This window comes from Athene cunicularia, assembly GCF_003259725.1.
Source record: "Athene cunicularia isolate RWA chromosome 8 unlocalized genomic scaffold, athCun1 chr8_part1, whole genome shotgun sequence".
In the NCBI taxonomy this organism is placed as follows: Eukaryota; Metazoa; Chordata; class Aves; order Strigiformes; family Strigidae; genus Athene; species Athene cunicularia.
Window position 1 is genome coordinate 18,563,612 of NW_020799109.1, and position 19,787 is coordinate 18,583,398.

The window sequence follows — 19,787 nt, forward strand, 5'->3', positions numbered from 1 at the left end:
GGCTACATTTTAAAATATAGAATGTTCTTAAATAGAAAGTTACATTTCAAAAGACTATATACATCTTATGCATTTGGAATGAAAATTTATATTACATAACTATACAGTGAAAAATAGCATGTATTACACCAAATCTACATTCTAAGAAAAAAAAAAAAAGGGGTAACTGCACTACAGAAAAGCCATCCTTATTTTTAACTTAATTCTGAACTTATGAGCTCATCTGTGTATAATAATTTCCCAAAGGAAAACTTTAACATTAAAGATAAGGATAAACAATTCCAAAATACAGGTTTCCCATGCATAAACAGGTCCATGTATGAAATCTTATACAGTGTGTTTTTAAAACACGAGTGTTATCTGTTGTGTTACTAAGTCTTGAAATCTTACTTGCCTCAAAGTTGATGTGTTTTTCTTTAAGCCTGGTTTCCTTTGCCATACTGTTTCTACTGCAAGCTATTTATCTATAGCTTGCAGTCCTGTTTGTAAATACAGAAGCTTGTTTGTCAACATTAAAAAGGGTTAATAAAAATACCTTGTGCTTAAACAGTGATTTTTAATTAATAGTTTTCCAGTCACTTTATAAAAATCTTTGTAATTCACAACACCAGTCAGCAACTATCATCTAACAAATTTTGAAAATGAACAGAAAAATAAATGCACAACCATATCTCCTTGCTACGACATAAGAACAAAAAAAATCCCCTTGGTTTTAGTTTCTAAACTTAAGAAAAAGCATCAAATTCAGAAGAGAAATACTTTTATAAATAGAACATCTCTGTAAATTACATAGAACAATAGCAAAAGAAAATAAGAACAACAACAAGACTTATGAAGAGCAGCATTTGCAATTCTAAAGGCCAGTCTAAATCACTCTTCTTTAAAGATTGGTAGCCTCCTTTTCAGCTAAAGCCTCGCAGTCAAAATGATCTAGTAAGAAGTATGTTAATTCAAATACTTCAGCTGACCTAAATGTTTTCATCCATTACAGCTTTTATTTTCACTTCAATGAGTTCTTCTACTCGAGCTAGAACACTTTCTATTAAATCAAATGTGAAGAGAGCCGAGTGTAAAACCTGAAATGACAAGAGATTAATTTTTATTTAAAAAAATGTATTTTCTTTACCCACTGTACACATACATTTGTCTCCAGATTGAAACTAAATTTCAATACTTCTGAGTAACTTTGAAAGAAATGCAAACTCACCTGAAGCTGCATTTCAGTAGTCATGGCAGGCATCTTTTCCCCACTAACAGTTACAGAACAAACTGTGTTAGAACTGTGTGCCTCTGTAGAGAAAAAAAAAAAAACAAACAACAAGAGATCAGTCTGCCAATTCCCATAACTTTTAGAACGAAAAGAATATTTCATATATTAGTGTTTCTAGACAGTAATTGTTAAAAAACACAAACCTAGGGATTGACCAAACACAAGACAGAAGGTGCTGAATATTAAGAGAGTTTGGGCTGGATGCTATCTACACGTTCTGTAAAAGATATGACTACATTACTGAACAGGTAGTACCTGCAACACAAACTAATTTTATGTAGCTAAAATGCTCCTTAAAAGGAAGAAAAAAAAAAATCTGGTCATTTTTAATATTGCCACATCCAGCGAGACAGTAAAGAGGTTCTTTAGCTTGACTTAAATGAATCCAGACATGAACGAATTATTTTATTAAGAAAATCCTGCAGGTTTCTCTGTTTCAGGCAGCTTTCTTGCAGCATGCAAAAGTACAAGGACAAGTCTGAAAACTGAGGGGAAAACCTCCTACATTCAGAGCACATATTTGAAATTCAAAATGTAATGCTTATAGAGATTATACATTGGGGAAAAAGACTAAACCATTTACTGTTATGAGTTAGATGTTCTCTCCTGAACTCAAATCTCTCTATGCTTTGTCAAAGGCTAGAGAAATGTGAGGGGGACTTAAGGAAAACGCTTCCTGATTAATTTTAAAGATATCCACAGGTTGCCTTCAGAAAAATTCCCTTTCTCTGCCTCGTACTTACACAGTTTACAGCCACAGAAGAGGATATGACATGGGGCAAAGTGCTGTACCGACATTTTTGGTAGCAGAAGCAAGTTCCTTGGGCTCTTAATTATACTGGAGACCACAAAGGAACAGAGGATCTGACATACACAGAGATCGCCTGAAGCAGCTTATGCCCTGTGGAATGTGTCTGCTTAACACAGAGGAGAATCTGATTCTGTGTGTCAGATTAAAAAAAAAAATCCAGAATGTAGTCCTTTAGGCTTTAAGAGAGCACCTATTTGCTGTGTGAATTATTTCTTCTCTTGTTAGCTTCCCCACACCTAGCATGAAACCTAAGGGCTATATATATATATATATATTCAGAGAGCCTTAGATGCTCCTGTCTAACCTTAAAATCTAAAGTATAAATGCAGAACAAGCTTTGCAGGTCTTCATGTGACACTTCTATCAGGTTGTATAAGCTTTACAAATGTGACAAGAGATAAACAACTTCAGATTTTTCTGACCAGTTATGAAAATTATTAATATCAAATATAGCAAATACTGAACTATTATTTGAAATCTGGAATAGTGTCAAAAGTTAAATAAAACATGATCTATGCAGCACTCACCAATTCTTTGCTGCCAAAGTTTGTAAATATGAACAAAGCTAAGAAAAAAAGAAAACAACTAACCTCTTCTGTTTTCTTTCTTATTCTTTATTTCTGCTTCATAGTGTGCTTTTGACATATTGAGTCCTACATGCAGTGGTTTTAAAAAATTTTGCTCAATCTTGGCAAGTGTGGTCCATACACCAGTCTATTCAAACAGAACAGAGAAGGTCACAAATTAGTTTTAATGAAGCATTGCAATACTTGGGTTTTGAGAACAAGTTTTTGGACTAGTCTTTATAACATACACTTCTATGCTGAGAGGAAAAAAGAATTTATACTTATGCATATAACCATGAATAGCATCATGATGGATATTTAAGCTCCTCTCCCTCCCTCTCACATTGTTTGTTGAAAATTGGAGGATGAAGCAAAAAAAAAAAAAGTGCGTGTATGAAACTACAGCAGTGGAAACGCACATTTTCAACTTGTAAGCAAAGCTGAAAGGATATTGATATGTTAGAGGGGGGTACTAGCCACTTTCTCAGGCTAAAATCTCTACAGTGAGTAAACAGCAGTTGTAGGTTCCTCCAAGATAATTCAGCAGCAAAATGGCAAACATTTAAATTTATGTTCCTGAATTAACACTAGCATCACTTCTGGAGTACTGACTATTGCAGTTAAAAATGCAAAAAACATGTTTTTGAATCAAGGGTAAGTGTTCACATGAATCCAACTCTCAGCCCTCAGCTAATCAATCATTTTCAAATCAGTTAATACTTACTTGATTACCACTCTCAGAATCCTTAATGACTAAGTATCTCAGTAGATTTAGTGATGCCATAATCCTGTGAATTAAAAATGTACCTGTCATCATTCAAAGCACAGATTTATATTACAGGGATAGTAATTTAAATTGTCCATTAGCCAGACATCCTAAATACATCCATTTGTACAAAACACAACCACTCATCTGTTGAGCAGTACAGCTTAGTCTAGAGCACCAGTGTGCAGTAGCATCCACGTTACAACAGGTGACACTTTGCAAGTAAAATTAAAACTGTCAGCAGATTGGGAGAAGGCTGATGACTGTGGGGGGAAGAGTCTTCTGAACAGATACAACCTTGTTACAGGATTTGTAATATGCATCACTGGTGATCCAAAGTCGATTTGAACCTAGTGTGACAGTCGTCTTTATTACTGTATTGAATGTTTACTTTGGAGTGCTTTTAAAAATAGGCTTTTTGCTTTTGTTTTAACGTACTTTTTAGCAGAAACTATTTACGGCTTTTTCCAGAGAAACTGTACAATTACAGATCATACATCTGTTTTTTTAAGTAGTTATGTGTCTGTCTGGACACTATCACCCTACTGATTTACAAGCCCAACTTTATTCATCACATGGGAAAGGACTTGTCTTATACACAAGATTTTCTGAGACATTTCCGTTATTTTTATATTACTTGAATGAAAGCATTCACTGTTCGGGTGGCTCTGTATTTGCACTCATGAGGTACTGGATTCGCAGCAGCAATCTCTGAAACAGGCTCAGAAAGGTTATGTGCTTTAAATTGTATCTGATAATTCTTACTGCCCTATATCGTGTAAAACAACACACCACATTCTTTTGTTCCTCCAATTGCTCCTGCAGAAAGCTGACAAAGCATACTTTCCTGAAGAAATAACGTTTTACAAATTAGTTCTGTAATTTGACATCTGAGACCTTATATCCCCAGGGAATGGAGTAGGAATTCCTTTTTTACTGCTAAAATCAATGTAATAGCACTGGAACATTCTTCTATACAGAAGTTGAAAGGATGGTTGAAATAAGAGATCATTTCTGTTTCATTTCCAAAAATTTTAAATACATAGAGGTTGTCACCTCATTAGTTACACGACAGCATACCTCCCATTGTAGTAAGGTAGTTTGATGTCTTTTTAAATGATTAAAAAAGGAGAAAAGCCTCTAACTGCAATTACAACTCACCTATCTGAGTTTTGCAGAAGATCTGTCTCAGCACCTTCTGGAAGCAAAAGCACTAAATCTAGAAGGGAGATCAGGTGATGTCCTGTAAACCAAATGTTGTCGCATGCCTTCTGGAAAAACAATATATAAGTTTAGCTGAATGCAAAGTTTAAATCCTAAAAGTATCCTAAATCTTAAATAACAATAATTTTGCAAAAACAGAAAAAGGAAAAAAAAATAAAATCAAACACTAGAAGCAATATTTTCTAATTACTACATGCGATTGAAGTATACAGACTAGATTTCTTCCCTAATTTGTGTCCCCATGATGAACTGTTCTTTTCAATTTCTTCAGAATAGATTCTCCACCTCTTCAACATACCACCATCAACACAGTTATTAGTTGTTTACATAAATTTAGCAAATTTTAGTAAGCACTTTTTTATATTGAGGTATGGAACAACTGGCTATCTACCAGACTCTATTAATTTCATAATAGTAGTGTCACAATGTGGGTTGTTTTGTTTTGATTTTAAGATTATCAGGTGTTTTTAAATTTTCTTTGCATATTTCTAAACCCACAAATGGGCTGGAAGGAAAACTGAGATTAGATAAGGAGACAAGAACAGTGACTGTCTGTTAAATCAGATCAGATGAGGGACCTGGAAAGATTAAGACTAGCTGGGCACAAAAACTAAGATGAAATAAATGGATAGCAACTGGATATTGTTATCATTCCATCTATAGCAGAATTCTTTGCAACAAACCTAGAATATTTAAATTCATATGATATAATTTTAAAATTATTTGTCTTTTTGACAGCCAGAGATCTCTACATGGAAGAAATGTATTAAGCGAATTCTGAAGCTGCATAGTCAAAAATTCCATTAGTAAGGAAATTTCAGAATATACTTTTACCTATTCAATATTAGTGTAAGCCCCTTTTGGAATGGTTTTCATATTATCATCTTCTTCACCCCTGCTGATTCAATATACAGGACAGACTATGATCTCATAAATAGTAATTCACTGCTTTCTAACATAATTATGCTAGCATAAAATATGCATACATTTACTATCTTGTCCTATTTGACAAAAGGCAGTATTCTTGAGAATTAAATTTGGTTTGGAGAAGGCCCTAAGCAGTGGTGAAAAAAAAACAAAACACGGGGGGAATAAAAAAAAAAAATTATTTTAAATTAATTTTTCCAACTTCTTAGTATAAATGATTCTAAAATATGAGATTTAAATTGCTTTGATCTAGTTCAACCCTTTTTGATTAACATTTGTGAAGCACTCGTAATATAATGCTGACTGTCAGCATAAAAAAGAAAAAAATTAATAATTCTGTCTGGACTGTAGCATTTGAATTACAGTCAAGAAATGAGGAACTGTGAGGATAAAGCAAAATACTGAGTAGTTCCTCTAATAAGCATGTATTTTCAGAAAAGGTAATAGTAACTTCAAAAAATACAATAAGATTGTGCAATTAAAAAAATACAACTGTAAAATTATAACGTAAAACTATATACACAGAAAAGAGCCAAATCAGCATTTTTAATTATGTAATTTCCCAATCTTAGGTTTCTTTTCAAAGTGGATTTTTTTAATGCATCACTCAAAGCTTAAGCTGTACCCATTTTCTCAACATAATACTGATAGAATTTTGAGATGGTAACTTGTTTTTTAGTGGTAATAGCCTCACCATTAACGATAAGTGAATCTGATCTTTTATATTTTTAATAATGTATCCTTCCACACCAGCATGGTTGCTTGTCTTCAGTAAACACCTTCAAACAAACAAAAAGATATTATCTCTTCAAAGCTCCAATATAATTAGCTCAAAACTTAGATGAAATGGCTTTATTCACTAAGTGGGAGTTTTACCACAGAAAAACAAGGTAACTATGTAACATTTAAACACTAGCTTACATAAGACAACCGATTTTATGTGAGACGGTTGAAAGTCATTATTTATCCAAAAATTAACGTAGTACAATCAATGTGGTTTACCAGATAGAAGTTCTGTCAGAAATCACTGTGTCTATGCAATTAAGCTGCAATAACTCTGATATTACACATTTACTGTAGAAACTGGAATGCATACCTGAATAATGTATATTTTCCCTCTGCATCAAACTTGTCTATGAACAGCTGCAAAATATTTAGACTCTTTTTTCTCTAAAGAAAAAAAAAAAGGTTATCAGATTAATTCTAATCAAATAAATTCAGCATTTAACTGATTCTATAGGTCACATTACATACCAAATGCTCTATGGGACAAAGGGTCATAACTTTCACCAAGTCCTGCAGATGGACAAAGAAAACATAATTTCTCATTACATTACACCACACTGTCTAAAATCTACTCAAGACATTAAAAACACAAAACAAACCAAAACCCTACTGCCATTAAAACCATGCCTATGAGAAAATTCTCATCAGAGAAATTCACATTAGCTTCAGTGATTGAAATCCCAGGGCTGATACATAAGAATACTATTCCTATAATGTTGGGTCCCAGTAAGAATGTAGTCAAGCAGCATATTTGGAAGGAAGATGGAAAAACAAGCAAGCACCATCTTTCAGCTAAGATCAGTGCCCACCTGCTTCAGTGGCCTGTACATACACTACATATATTTTGTCACTGGAACTTCATGCCATAGCAGGTAGAAAAGACAATCAATTCTATATAGCAAGACACTGAAGGTTTCAATTTAATGACACAAGTGTATAAAGGTTCAGTAGTATGTCCTCTCTCAAACACCTAGAAGACAGCTAGATATTATTTATAATGAAACTTTAAAGGCTTCTGTACATTGCTTCTTATTACCTGAGGTACGTTAATAAAATCTCTGAATTCTAAATACTGATGGAGAAGGCTATTATCTTCCATTCTCAATAAACAGCTCTCAAACAGATCCTGCAGGAAGAACAAAAAAAAAAGCTGCCAACATTTTGCACATATATAAGACATTAATCTATATGCCTAACGTTTCATGGTTAAAACTGCTTTCGCTGTAAATGCTCATTCAGATATCCTAAGTTCCTAGGAGCTTAAGTGACAATGGCAATTTAAACATTTATGCACGTGTGTAAAGTTCAATAAATATAAGTGTTTGTAAGACTAAGGAATACCTAAATTAAGCCTCAAAATATTTCTGAAACTATTATCTGAACTATCATTTGTACCTTTCTTATAAAGGGAAAATGAAGTTTTACCATTACTTAAATTGGAAAAAATGAACTTTCTAACATTGAAAATTTGATTAAACAAAAACTTACAAGTCCTTTAGATAACACAGATTCTTCTGTTCTAGAAAAAAAAGGAAACATCATCAAATTTAAGTTGTTAATTAAAAAGACACTGTTGATATTTCAGAAGACTAGAACAGAGATCAAAAATATCTTGTCCCTCAACAATTTCCATTGTATTTTCTAAATATAATAGCTTCATTAATCCTGTCAAAGATTTTTAGAATTAATTGGCTGATGAAAAGTTGAAAATCAGATACCTTTCTTTGGGGTCAAAAATGACATTTTTTGCCCTCAATATTTATAAATGCTCAAAAGCTGCTCAAAATCAGCATCTCATATCTCACTGGTATCAAAACACTTGATTAACAAAGAAAATGAAACTTTTCCCAGATGACACCATTTGCATAGTTCTGCAAGCCTGCAAAAAACACAGCAGATCCTAAACTGGAAGTTTTGATCAGGAAGTTTTGTTTAAATTTTACCAGGAAATGGTAAGCAGTTATAATAAGCTTCCCTTCTATAGCACTGCTAGAAACTATTTGGTCAACATTGCTGCTTATAGATAGCAAAATAATCACAATATACTGAAAAGTCTGGTTTCCTTCAGAAAGCCTGAGCTTTAATCAGATTGTGTATTATATCAGAATACATTCAAATAAATACTATTATGATAGTCTTCTCTAGTAGCAAACTTATCGTTACAGAAGTACAAATATACACTCTAATTATTCTGCATGTGTTTAAAAGACCTTAATTTTGCATTTTGATAATAAAGTTTCTAAAAAACTGTATCACAATACAAGCTGAAAATAATAAGTAAGTAAATGTTTTGGAGACCTTTTTATAATTCTTAGTAAAAGAAACCATCTTCTTGTGGAACTTGCCATTTTAACTCTCAGGTTTAAAAACCTCATCTGAACTTATCTGGTATATCCGAAGTTTGATTCTATGAATTACTATATAAAGATCACACGCGCTACCTCCAACTCCAAATACCATAAATCCTACCTTTTCAGTAGCACTTCAATATGCGTCATATTGCATTGCAGAAGGTATGGTGGACTAAAAGTGAAAAATCGGGTTTACATTAAACTGCATAAGCCATATAAATTTGCACATGATTAATATATTTCACAGGATTAGTCTTTTTTGGAAAATCTATAAAAATATAGAATTAATAATTTTTAAATAGACACAAAATAGTAAGTCAAATTGTTTTTAATAGCTCTTACATGGAAACTGTCTATAAATAATTGAAAACTTAATATACATTAATTTTCAGCATGTCCTACCAGTTTCTTTAAGAGGACAGCACATCTAAAATTTAACCATAATAATCTGCAGGACTGGAGTATGTTCTTATTCATCTAATACAAACAACATAAAATATAAATACATAAAGGTTCACATAAAACAAATACCAGAGAAATACACAGTTTTCATTCATAACTACTCACAAATAAAAAGTTTTCTTCTGCTCAGAAAGAATCTTCAAATTACAGACTTATGATAAGTGAAGAAGAATAGTTCTTACCTAAATACCATTGGAAAGCAGCCAATACCAAAATGCTGAACAAACATCAGATATGACAGACATGCCAAAGAATCTGCAGAATTCTTTTGCTCTAGGTCCGCAAACTCCTGATTCTCCCAATGTGGACTTTTGCCTTTACGATGTAAAAACACTAATGGTATCAATTCTCTTATATCCCACAAAATGTTCTAAAAAAGAAAGATAGATTGCCTATAGTTGCCTTTAAAAGACCTGAATACGAATTAAGTTTCGAAGCTTTAACTGTATTTGCAGTAAATTCTCTTACATAGCATAAGTATAAATTAATCTATATATTTTGTATTTATGATATATACACATACACAAAAAAGACCCTGCAGGAAAAATAACTACTGTTAGAAGAATGTTACTAAGATAGCAAAGTCAAGCACTCAAAAGTTAGCAAAATACATAATAAAGCCACCCTTCAAAACCCTAGTTTGGCTCTCTTACAGACAATGCTATGGATGATGATAGCTTCATGACCACATTATGCCACATGACCTCTGTGTTTTTCAGATCACAGAATACTCAATATTTTGTTTTCTGCTCACTAATCAATATGCAACACCATGTTTATCTGCTAAAGGCAAGCCCTGCTTTAAAGTTAGAAACACTGTGTATGGCCTTCCTTTCCAGTGGTGTGCAACACAATGCCACCCAAGTACTTCACAAATACTAGTGTGGTTCCCCTCCCTGACCCCTATTCGCATGGATTAGGAGAGAGTGAAACTCCTATTGTACATTTTATGAAGAAACAGCAAGATCGAGGTTAACTCACTATTCTGGGGTTGTCCAAACTGAATATCCATGATCTCACATTTTGGAAAATTAGGATTATGCAAGATGTCATGTAGTCAAAGCATGACTTTACTGACCTTAGCTGCAGCTCTCATTACCCAATTCCACAAACAGCAGAAGTGAATTTCTTGAGAAAATGAAGAAAAGGTAATTCATAATTAGCATAAAAAACATGGTTTCAGATTGTGCCCAACAGGAGAGGTAGGCTAAAAATCAGTTTTTCAGAGCACACTTCAACTATCTTAACCATAAGATCATCTTCTGGTAAACCCTGACAGTTCTATGATAAAGGAAGTAAAGGTCTCAGAGACAAGATTCTCTTCCAATCACACAACCACCAATTGATCCACAAAGCAGTTCCATCCTATGCTGAGACATGCTGGGGGAAAAAATGGATACGATCATGATAGAAAGCCTAATTGTTGTTGAAAAACGACCAAAAGTTTTGCTAACTGCTTAGTGTGCTTCACTTTACAATCTTAACATTTGGATATTGAATTCCATGTGCAAAAATGCTTAGATTTTTAAACACACATTGAAGAAACAGAGTTGCATCACATGACAACATACAGACTTACTCTGCGTGCGTGCACATTTGCACACATATATTGATGTGTGCTTTCCTCATGCCAGATGGCTCCAAGTCTTCATGTACCATTCCCTGCCCCAAAATGACATCCTGACCCAGTCCCTCTGCTCTTCTAGGACTAACTATATCATATAAAAAGCCATCTAACTTCCTAGTTCATAGTTCACAGTCATTATAGCCATCATCTGGCAGTTGGATCTCCTCGGACCCTCAGCCATCTTCACTCCCACTCTATCTTCTCTGGAACTTCCATTTCCCTCTTACAATTGCCCTCCAGGCATTCTTTGACTTCTGTCTTTGTATATTTGACTGGTGAATTTTTCTCCTCTAACCAGGGATAACAAGGTAGAACAAAGTCCAAAGCTCAAACTTCACTATTCTTTTATACTGTCAACATTAACATGAGAAACAAATGTTATCCACAGTTAAGAAAACAACTTACAGAAAATTTCATGGCTGGTTACCAAAACCAGAATTGTATTTTTGTTAGCAGTAAATATTAATAACCAGTTAATAAGTCATTTAATGCTCAGTTCTCCTATACTTCTAAAAAGGTCAGTTTGTTTTATAAGTATTGAAGAGACTAGCTGCAATCTTGATACAAATGAGCTGTTACTGTCTATTCAATGTAACTCAATTAGCAGCCCATTGGCTATCCTGAGGGAAGATTCCTATCAAAAATATTTTCCACTCTTACTTCATTACAAGATTTACCAGCCTGCTTCTGAATAAACTGTCATAAAATAATCCAGCACCTGGCTGTCGAGAAGGTTCCTTCATTTCATCAGCCCAACATAAACCATTGTATAACCATGCATTTGAAAATTAGAGACAACTGATCTTTACAAATATTTTAAATTAGGCATACTGGGTCTGACTGGAATGGAGTAGATTTTCTTCATGGCAGCCTGAATGGTGCTGTGCATTAGATTTGTGACCAAAAAAGTGTTGATAACACACCAGTGTTTCAGCTACTGCTGAAGAGTGCTTGCACAGCATCAAGGCCTTCCCTGTTTCTTACTCTGCCCCTCAGCAAGCAGGCAGAGGGTGGGCAAGAAGCTGCGTGGAGACACAGCTGGGACAGCTGACCCAAACTGATCAAAGAGACATTCCATACCACATGACATCATGCTCAGCAACAAACAGGAGTGGGGGGAGTAATTTTCAGATTAACAGCTGTTCAGAGACTGGCTAGGCATCAGTCTGCTGATAGAAGGTACTGAGTGACTGCCATTGCATCACTGGAGGGGTTTTTTCCTTCACTTATTGTCTTTTTGTCACCCTTTGCATTTTTCTGCTTTTGGCCTTCAGATTCTCTTCCTCATTCTGCTGGGGGGGCCTAAGTGACTGAGAGTGACTGGGTCGGGGCTTAGCTGCCAGCTAGGGTCAAGCCACTACATTTGGATATGTGCAGGAGAGGAAAAATTCATTATTACATTCAAAACATTAGTGAAGCACAGCTCTACTTGCTGTAACTTTATTAACCACACCTAGTCCTATTTCTGAAAACATACACATATTGTGTGTTCCAATATATGCATGGACTATACCTGACTATCTGCTTATAAGGCTTGTTTTTGCTGCAAATTCAAATAAAATTATCTATACCCACAATGATCTTGCTCTAATATAACACAGCTACGATGTAAAACATTCAAAGCCAGAGTAACTGCACTGGTAACATGGAGCAGACATGTTCCCACTGAATTTCCAGCTATAGCATCAGCAACAGTCAGGCATCAATGCTTTAAATCAGCTGCCACTGCACTGTGCACGTTAGAGATTTCTCTCTCTGCAACACTTGGATTAAAGGTAATACGTAGATTGTACCTTGACGTAACACTGCAACAAAGACAATCCTTTAGACATTCTAATAAATTCATACATCACCAAGCAAAAGAAGCAGTTACAGCAAAGTAGGAGCTGCTGATTCAGAGAGCAGTTCAAACTGGTTTATCAAGGAGCAAAACTGTGTCTGCAAGGTTTGTAATTTCCAGAGATGGGACCCAGAACTGTTCTAGACCTTCATCCACCTGCATTATCTTATGAGGGCCAGTAAGTCATCCCACTAACCAATAAAGGAAGCAAAATGAGCTCTAGAACAAATTATGGGTAATTCTGAACTAGAGTACTGGTTTTGCAAACATTGTAATTAATTTTGACTGCACTTACTATAATTTCAATTGCAAAATGCCGAAAGGGGTGTTCTTCAATGCCTTCAAGTTGTTCAAGCTGAGCTGTCAATAACGGGTATTTCAGGCTTTTCATACAGCTGAAATAAAAAGGGGTGAAACTAAATCACCAATACAGTCACAAATACAGACTATAATAGTGTCATTGATGACCAAGAATAAAGTCTCTATTCACTCTATTCATACTAGCTGCTGCTACTCCTGATATTCCAAGGAGAATAAAAAAATCCAAAAACATCCCCTATAGAAGCATCCTTAGACTTCACCTCCAGAACATGATTACCCTCACTGTTGTAAATCTGAGAAGCAAAGGAATACCAAATCAGCTTCAGAGCAGAGACTAATATTTCTTTACCATTTCTGTGTACTTACAAATATTTTTACTTTTCTCACTTCATAAATATGTAAGACATATTTAGGGTTTTTGTTTCTTTTTTGAAATACCTCATTAGTTAACATAAGTTGGCAGCATTACAAAACACTAGTAAGACAATTTATTTACTGCCTATAGAAATACATTACACTGACATAAAATGCTCACAATTTTAATAATTCTTCTTTCAGCTCCATGTCATTGTATTCTGATGACTTCTCCATGTTCTTAACAACTTCATTCACAAAAGGTTTAGCAAAGTCCACCACGGCATTACAACACTGACAAAGACCAAGTTTATCTTCTTGTATTTGTTGTTTCGTATAAGGTACAGGTAAAGGAGTAAGCTGATTCATAATCATGGCCAAAGATAAACCCACTGAGTAGGCCTTCTTGTTCTGAAGTTTCAAAAGCACTGGGGGAAAGAAAAAAAAAAAAAAAAAAAAAAAAAAAAAAAAAAAAAAAAAAAAAAGGAAAAAAGAGAACATTTTGAGACATGAAGTTATTGCTTGCTTAGTTGAGGGAAATGTGAAGAAAAACAAGAAAACATAAAAGAGCCTTTAGTTTCTGGAAGGAGAGGGACTGATAGTTGAAATCACATGAGCAAATCCAGAAAGACTGAACAATGTCAACCAGTTTAATATACTGTAGTTAAGATGACCATGTATTTGAGAATGTCTAGTATTAAAGCAGTCATCCATTTCAAGAGATTCTTCCTTTCTCTGTAGCACCATGATGAGGACTGAAAAAAAATATGTATCTTTCTAGAACTAGTCTAACTAAAATAATACTCATTTATCTGACCTGGAAAACTCATTTATTGCTTCACTCCTGTGCTTGGCAAAACCACAGACAACAGCCCAACCTTTCTGCTGAGATCTGACTCAACCTGAAGCACTCAGAACTGTTCTATACTCCACGTTAGAGCCAACAGAGGGGTTCCCAGACAGAGGAAGCAGCACAAGTGGTTTTCCCCTTAAACAGCACCCAGGCTGACTGCAGATCGGCTATCCAAAAAACCACATACTTCTGATAACCAAAATGCTTCTCTTGTGTTATTGAATTATGTTAGAATTTAACATCTCAGAGACTGATATAATCAGACTTAAATTTGATACACACACTTGATTTCATCTCACATATCAAAACAGAAACTACTACTTGTTACCTACTTAGTGAGTGTCCAAAACCAGTATGTTTAGTTTTTATATGCAAGTCAGAAGAAAGTTTTCCCCTCACCAATCAAATATTTCAACCTGCTTCAACCTGAAATAAAAGTTTTATACTATGGAAATATGAAGTTTTACTTCTTAAAAGTTAAATAATGAAGAATTTCACAAATCCATACAATTCTCTATATCAGTAACAACAGTATGAATGGTTTACACCTCTAAATGTAACTGTCACAGGACCACATTCTTGTAAATGATGAAAAATGGCTGAATATTGCTTTTTTAACTGATGCTATTAACCCCATCTAAAATATTTTTCTAACAGGCCAAAATAAGCATGGAAGTTATATCCTGTGTTATTTTGCAGAATGTAATAGACTGTAAAGCCTGTCAGGACAGATATATTATGAAACTATTCCAGCAAAGGCTAAACTAAATTAGTTTATGATACTAATGATAAAGTAATTTAATTCAGAAATCACATGAGAAACTGAATCTTACCTGTCTGCAAAGGCTGAAGCAGTAACATGACAGTTTGGCATACTTGCTCTGCAGAGGTCTGCTCAATCTGCTCAAGTAAACCCAAAAAAAGTTCCTTTGGATTGCATAGCTACAAGAGAGAAACAATGCATATTTTTTAATAACCAATAAGCTAAAAAATTCATCACAAGCAAACTTAAATGCAGAAATTCCTGAACGTCAAGAAAGCAGATCTGAACATCCAAGATAACCTTTAAGAAAATAAATATGAAACAATGAGTACCTCTCTACAACTGATATCTTCTGTAGAGTGTATGTGTGTACAGTTTCATATAAGCTGAAAACATGTAAGTAATGACACTACAATTGATTTCTGTGGTCCATAAAAACCTCACAGTACCTTAGCAAAGTAATCCTTAGGAGTAAACATAAAAGAAAAACTTCAGTGTGAATTTAACACAAGCTATAGAGTTTGCAAGTTGTCTCTTAAGTACATGAATGAAAGGGAACCAGTTTTCTATAGATTAAAACGTTTTTCCCCTACTACTCCATCAGAATCATCAGGTAATCATTATCATATTGCACCTGCAGTAGACACGAGGCAGTATTGCTGTGGATGTATTGTTTTTGTTTTGCCCAGTTACTAATTTCAAAAACCTTATAAGAGGTTATCTCTGAGAACACTAAGCCTGGGTGTACTTCAGATGAAACTGGCCTGTGAGTTTAAAAGTTACAAGAAATGGACAGAAAAACCCAGTATTCACGTCTTGTTTTCCTTTGAAATCAGGGAGAAAAATAAAACCTCTCCCTTCCCTACAATTTTTGGATTATAACCATATATTTCAAAAACATACCTGTGCCAACTGATGTAGTATCTTCAGGCAGTGTTCTCGTTTATCATCTTCCTGTTTATACGTGAAAATACATCTAACAAGAGGACAGATGAGATTCCAACCCATATTCTTGATGATAACCTGAAAAACAGATTTTCAGAGAATAAACCAAAACTGGATATCTTCTGAACCCAGAAAGACTGCATATATGAAGGCCAAAAAAAGAGAACAGATCCATGCCCTGGTTGTTACCAACACCATAATAACATCATTGAAAATTTAACAACTATTACCACAAAGTTCTATATTTGACATACATTGTATTCTCCCCCCATACCTATAAACACAGCTGCATATTTTGTAGTTTTCTTTAATGTATTAATTCTAACAGGTCAATATATTAAGAATTTATATGACAATACATTTTAAACAGGACTGAGTAGAAGAGTTTTGCTGAAAGAAAGAACACTGACAAATTATTTTTAACCTGAGGAGATTTAGATCTTCAGCTGTTACCCCAAACTCACAAAGTGCAAAACCAGACTGTGAACCGCATGTAACATTGCCAAAATATTCCACCCTCTACCTTCTTTCTGAGCTTCTTATTTACCTGTGTACAATTTAGTGTATTATCCCATCTCCCCAAAGTGCTTGCAGACATAAGCATCTCTCACATAAGCATTAGCTGAGTTGGCCCTTACTGTTTTGGCCAGTATCGTTATATTTATCTGTGGTAGGTTGACCCCAGACATCAACTAAGCACTCAACAGCGGCTTGCTCACTCTCCTCCCCCAGCGGGATGTGAGAGAGAATCAGAACAAGAAAACAGAGAGTAACTCATGGGTCGATGCAAGGACAATTTAGTAAGTGAAGGACAAAAGGGGAGGGGGGAAATGACACAAACCAACTCACACAAACTCAACCATGCCCAGCCAGTCTCCAAGCAACAGCTACTTGGGAATGGGTCCTCCTCCCCATGTTTTTGCTTGCTGAGCATGATGTTATAAAGTATGGAATATCTCTTTCATCAATTCAGGTCAGCTGTCCCAGCTGTGTCCCCTCCCAACTTCCCTGCTCACTGAAGGGGCACAGTGAGAAATGGAGAAGGCCTTGACACTGTACAAGCACTGTTTAGCAATAGCCGAAACACTGGTCTGTTGTCAACTCTGTTTTGGTTACAAATCTAAAACACAGCACCAAAGAGGTTGCCACAAAGAAAATCAACTCCATGCCAGCCAGACCCAGTATGCCATCTGAAATCCTGTCCTGCCAAAAAAGGCCAAAGTCACTTTCTCTCAATTATGCTTTTGTCTTCCCTTTTCTCTTTGCTTAACTCACTGAAAAAGTTATTAATGGTTTTGTTGAGATTATCACAACTTGGTTTCTGTGAGCTAGCCACCTGAAATTACAACAGAACACACGCTTAACACAGAGCAACTTACTAACTATTCATATGTACAGCCTTGTTCCACAGTAAAAGTAGCTTTCCCTTTTTAACAAGCAGTTTTATCTGTTTAATAGCGTTAGTGCAAAACTAATACACAATGCAAACTTAAACTCACCTTATTTTTCTCATTTTGAATTACTTCTAATAACTGAGCTGCATACCCATCTTCTAAACATTTCTGACCTGCTACCTGAAACAGATTAAAATCTTCTCCTTTGAAATCAGCTTCCTCCAGAATTTGCTAGAAAGAAAATATGCATGTTTAACACCATACTTATAAAAGGAAAATAAAAAATAAGAAAATCCAAGCTTTCATTTCAAAATTAAACATAGCATCATTGTAGCCTATGCTTTCTTATATAACATCTTTCACATATTAAAAAAAAATATCAAGAGCTACTACAGAAGACAAAGCAGTATTTCAATAGCACTTTCTAAGTCTAGACTACAGCATATTGTTTTGAAGATATATTTTCTACAACAATCTGCTAGGATTTTATTACTTCAGACAGGTAGTGTTCAGTACAAAACCACTTCTTTCTCCAAGAAACAGAAGTTATCAAGCATCTTGGGATAAACACTAAAGAAAAATCAGTGAAACACGGAGGCTGAAGTTAGCTGCCCAACAAGGAGTTCTGCTAACAACTGTCTTGTGTTTGGGGGTCATTTTAGTTTTAATTATAAAACATTAAGAGAAATGCACACTGCTTATACTCGTTAGTTTTATGTAAAGAAAACCACTTACGCATCTTTGTATTATGGCTTGAAGTTCATCAACAGCCATTATAGTTCAGTTTTGTTCTTCTGGCATGGAAAACTATTATAAATTAAAGAGCACAGTATGAAAACATAGGAAGTAAAAACAGACACTGAAAAACAATTAAATTATCAAAACCAAAGTCCAATAGAGGAATGAGAACAATCTAAACAGGTATTATGAAGACCAAATGATAAAAAAAAAACCTGAAAGGAGCATTTTTAATAAGTGTACACTGTATCATTCTACTCCTCATATTTGCAGGAGACAGTATTACAGACCAGACACAACCTGCATTCTATGTAGAGGGAAGCAATTTTTCAAGTAGTACCAGGGTCATCTTAAGAAGTTCGGAGGCCTCAGCTATAATTTGGGCACATACATCGAAAACTAGCTAATACAGAGCAAGTCTGGGCTCACTGTGTACCAAGCATGGATGCCCACAATACATTACGTTTTCTGCGACTATTCTCACCAGAGGAGCTCCTGCTCAGCTGTGACTGGAACACTCTAACCTGATGCCTGGGACATGCACAACTGATACAACCATCATGCCAGTTTATATCAACAGTCCTATCAAGATTACATACACAATATTATTTATTTCTTTCTAGCACCTACACTGAGCTAGTTCAGTGGCCTTTTGCCTCTATATACTGTAATTTCAAACTTTCTTTCTAAGAACAATTAAGTTAAACATTTGAGTAATGTTAAGTACCTACAAAGTGATACATAGTCAGGACCATGAATTACAAATAAAATCAAACTTGGTTATCCATGTGATAAATCACAGGAGCAATCATAATCTTTATAGTTTTAAGTAACTGCATGTGCCTAAGCCTGGTTATATGATCACTCTAAGTGTCAATTACCTCTGTACCTGCGTAATTAGCTAACTATTCATCAAAACACTCAAATTCCATATTAATACAGACACCTCAATGTAACAACCTCAATCTTTCCTGCTGTATCACAGAGCATCTAGATAACTGAGCTACCTGGATGTTTAGAAAAAACAGACAATTCAGTAAAGCTTAAAAAGCACCTGTGTATGAATTTTATTAAAGCACAAACAACTCACTTTCTATTCTCAACAGCCTATTTTAACATTTTTCTTGTCACTGCAGACTAGCAATGTATCTAGCCTGTCATTTTAGTTTGGCCATTATCATACGGTTTATTACCACACATCGTACTACTTGAGCTCTTAATTTTACAGGATATTATTAATCCTCCCCAAACAATCTGAACATACTTTTGAACGCTAGTATTCTTACGTTTTCAGTCCTCAGTAACTTTCCGATGTACTTGCAGCCCTGAAACATGCCCTGAGCACCCGCTGTGCTGTTCCAGGGATTTACCAGTTGAGCTCGCAGACGGTCTCAGGCCTTAGTACTTAATCCAGTTTCTAATTAAATCTTTTCAGAGGTTTCAGCGGTAAGTGGACAACATGCGAATCATGTGAAAATGTCTCCTATTAGTACTCACCAAACTCCCTAACAAACACATACCTCAGCCCCTTCCCTAGGCGGGGTACAACACGCAGGCCAGTACGAAAAAGCTGCCAACCTAAACCTTTAACACACAGCTGAATTAAAAGCCCCAAGGCCACCCTCCGCCTCCTCAGCAGGCCGCCGGTGGAGCCGCGCTCCGTGCGGCAGCCCCTCAGTCCCGACCGGCCGTACCCTCCGCGCCCGTCACTCCCCAGGACCGCGCCGCTGCCTCTCGCCGCCGCCGGCCCGGGCCCCGCCGCGACGGCGGCTCCGCCTCCCGGGTGAGA

At 35.4% G+C, this 19,787-nt stretch overlaps 1 protein-coding gene across 4 annotated transcripts; it reads right to left on the reverse strand.

Annotated features, from left to right (window-relative positions):
* Positions 1 to 97: 97 nt before the first annotated feature.
* GLMN (glomulin, FKBP associated protein) lies at positions 98 to 19,775 on the reverse strand. Of its 4 annotated transcripts, none has more exons than XM_026853687.1 (19): positions 19,693 to 19,775; positions 17,996 to 18,067; positions 17,366 to 17,491; positions 15,825 to 15,944; positions 14,992 to 15,100; positions 13,487 to 13,733; positions 12,926 to 13,025; positions 9,346 to 9,533; positions 8,820 to 8,873; positions 7,839 to 7,869; positions 7,387 to 7,476; positions 6,819 to 6,860; positions 6,661 to 6,734; positions 6,259 to 6,343; positions 4,575 to 4,684; positions 3,372 to 3,435; positions 2,672 to 2,795; positions 1,208 to 1,290; positions 103 to 1,076 (listed from the first exon to the last, which is right to left on the reverse strand). In XM_026853687.1, exons 2-19 carry the CDS (start codon positions 18,032 to 18,034, stop codon positions 969 to 971), a joined length of 1,794 nt encoding a protein of 597 aa, XP_026709488.1. In that variant the 5' UTR covers positions 18,035 to 18,067; positions 19,693 to 19,775; the 3' UTR covers positions 103 to 968. The 4 variants fall into 4 exon arrangements, with proteins under 4 accessions (XP_026709486.1, XP_026709488.1, XP_026709489.1 ...); XM_026853688.1 differs by lacking the exon at positions 19,693 to 19,775 and adding an exon at positions 19,519 to 19,686 and having other exon boundaries at positions 17,996 to 18,087; XM_026853686.1 differs by lacking the exon at positions 19,693 to 19,775 and adding an exon at positions 19,519 to 19,686 and having other exon boundaries at positions 104 to 1,076.
* Positions 19,776 to 19,787: the final 12 nt, after the last annotated feature.

Coding starts and splice junctions, on each gene's coding strand:
- GLMN (XM_026853687.1), bottom strand. CDS start 18,034: ATGGCTGTTGATGAACTTCAAGCCATAATACAAAGATGC. Junction 6,344..6,660: donor GGAAAATATACATTATTCAG/GTATGCATTCCA, acceptor GTTTGTTTGAAG/GTGTTTACTGAAGACAAGCA. Junction 2,796..3,371: donor ATTCTGAGAGTGGTAATCAA/GTAAGTATTAAC, acceptor CTGTTTGAATAG/ACTGGTGTATGGACCACACT.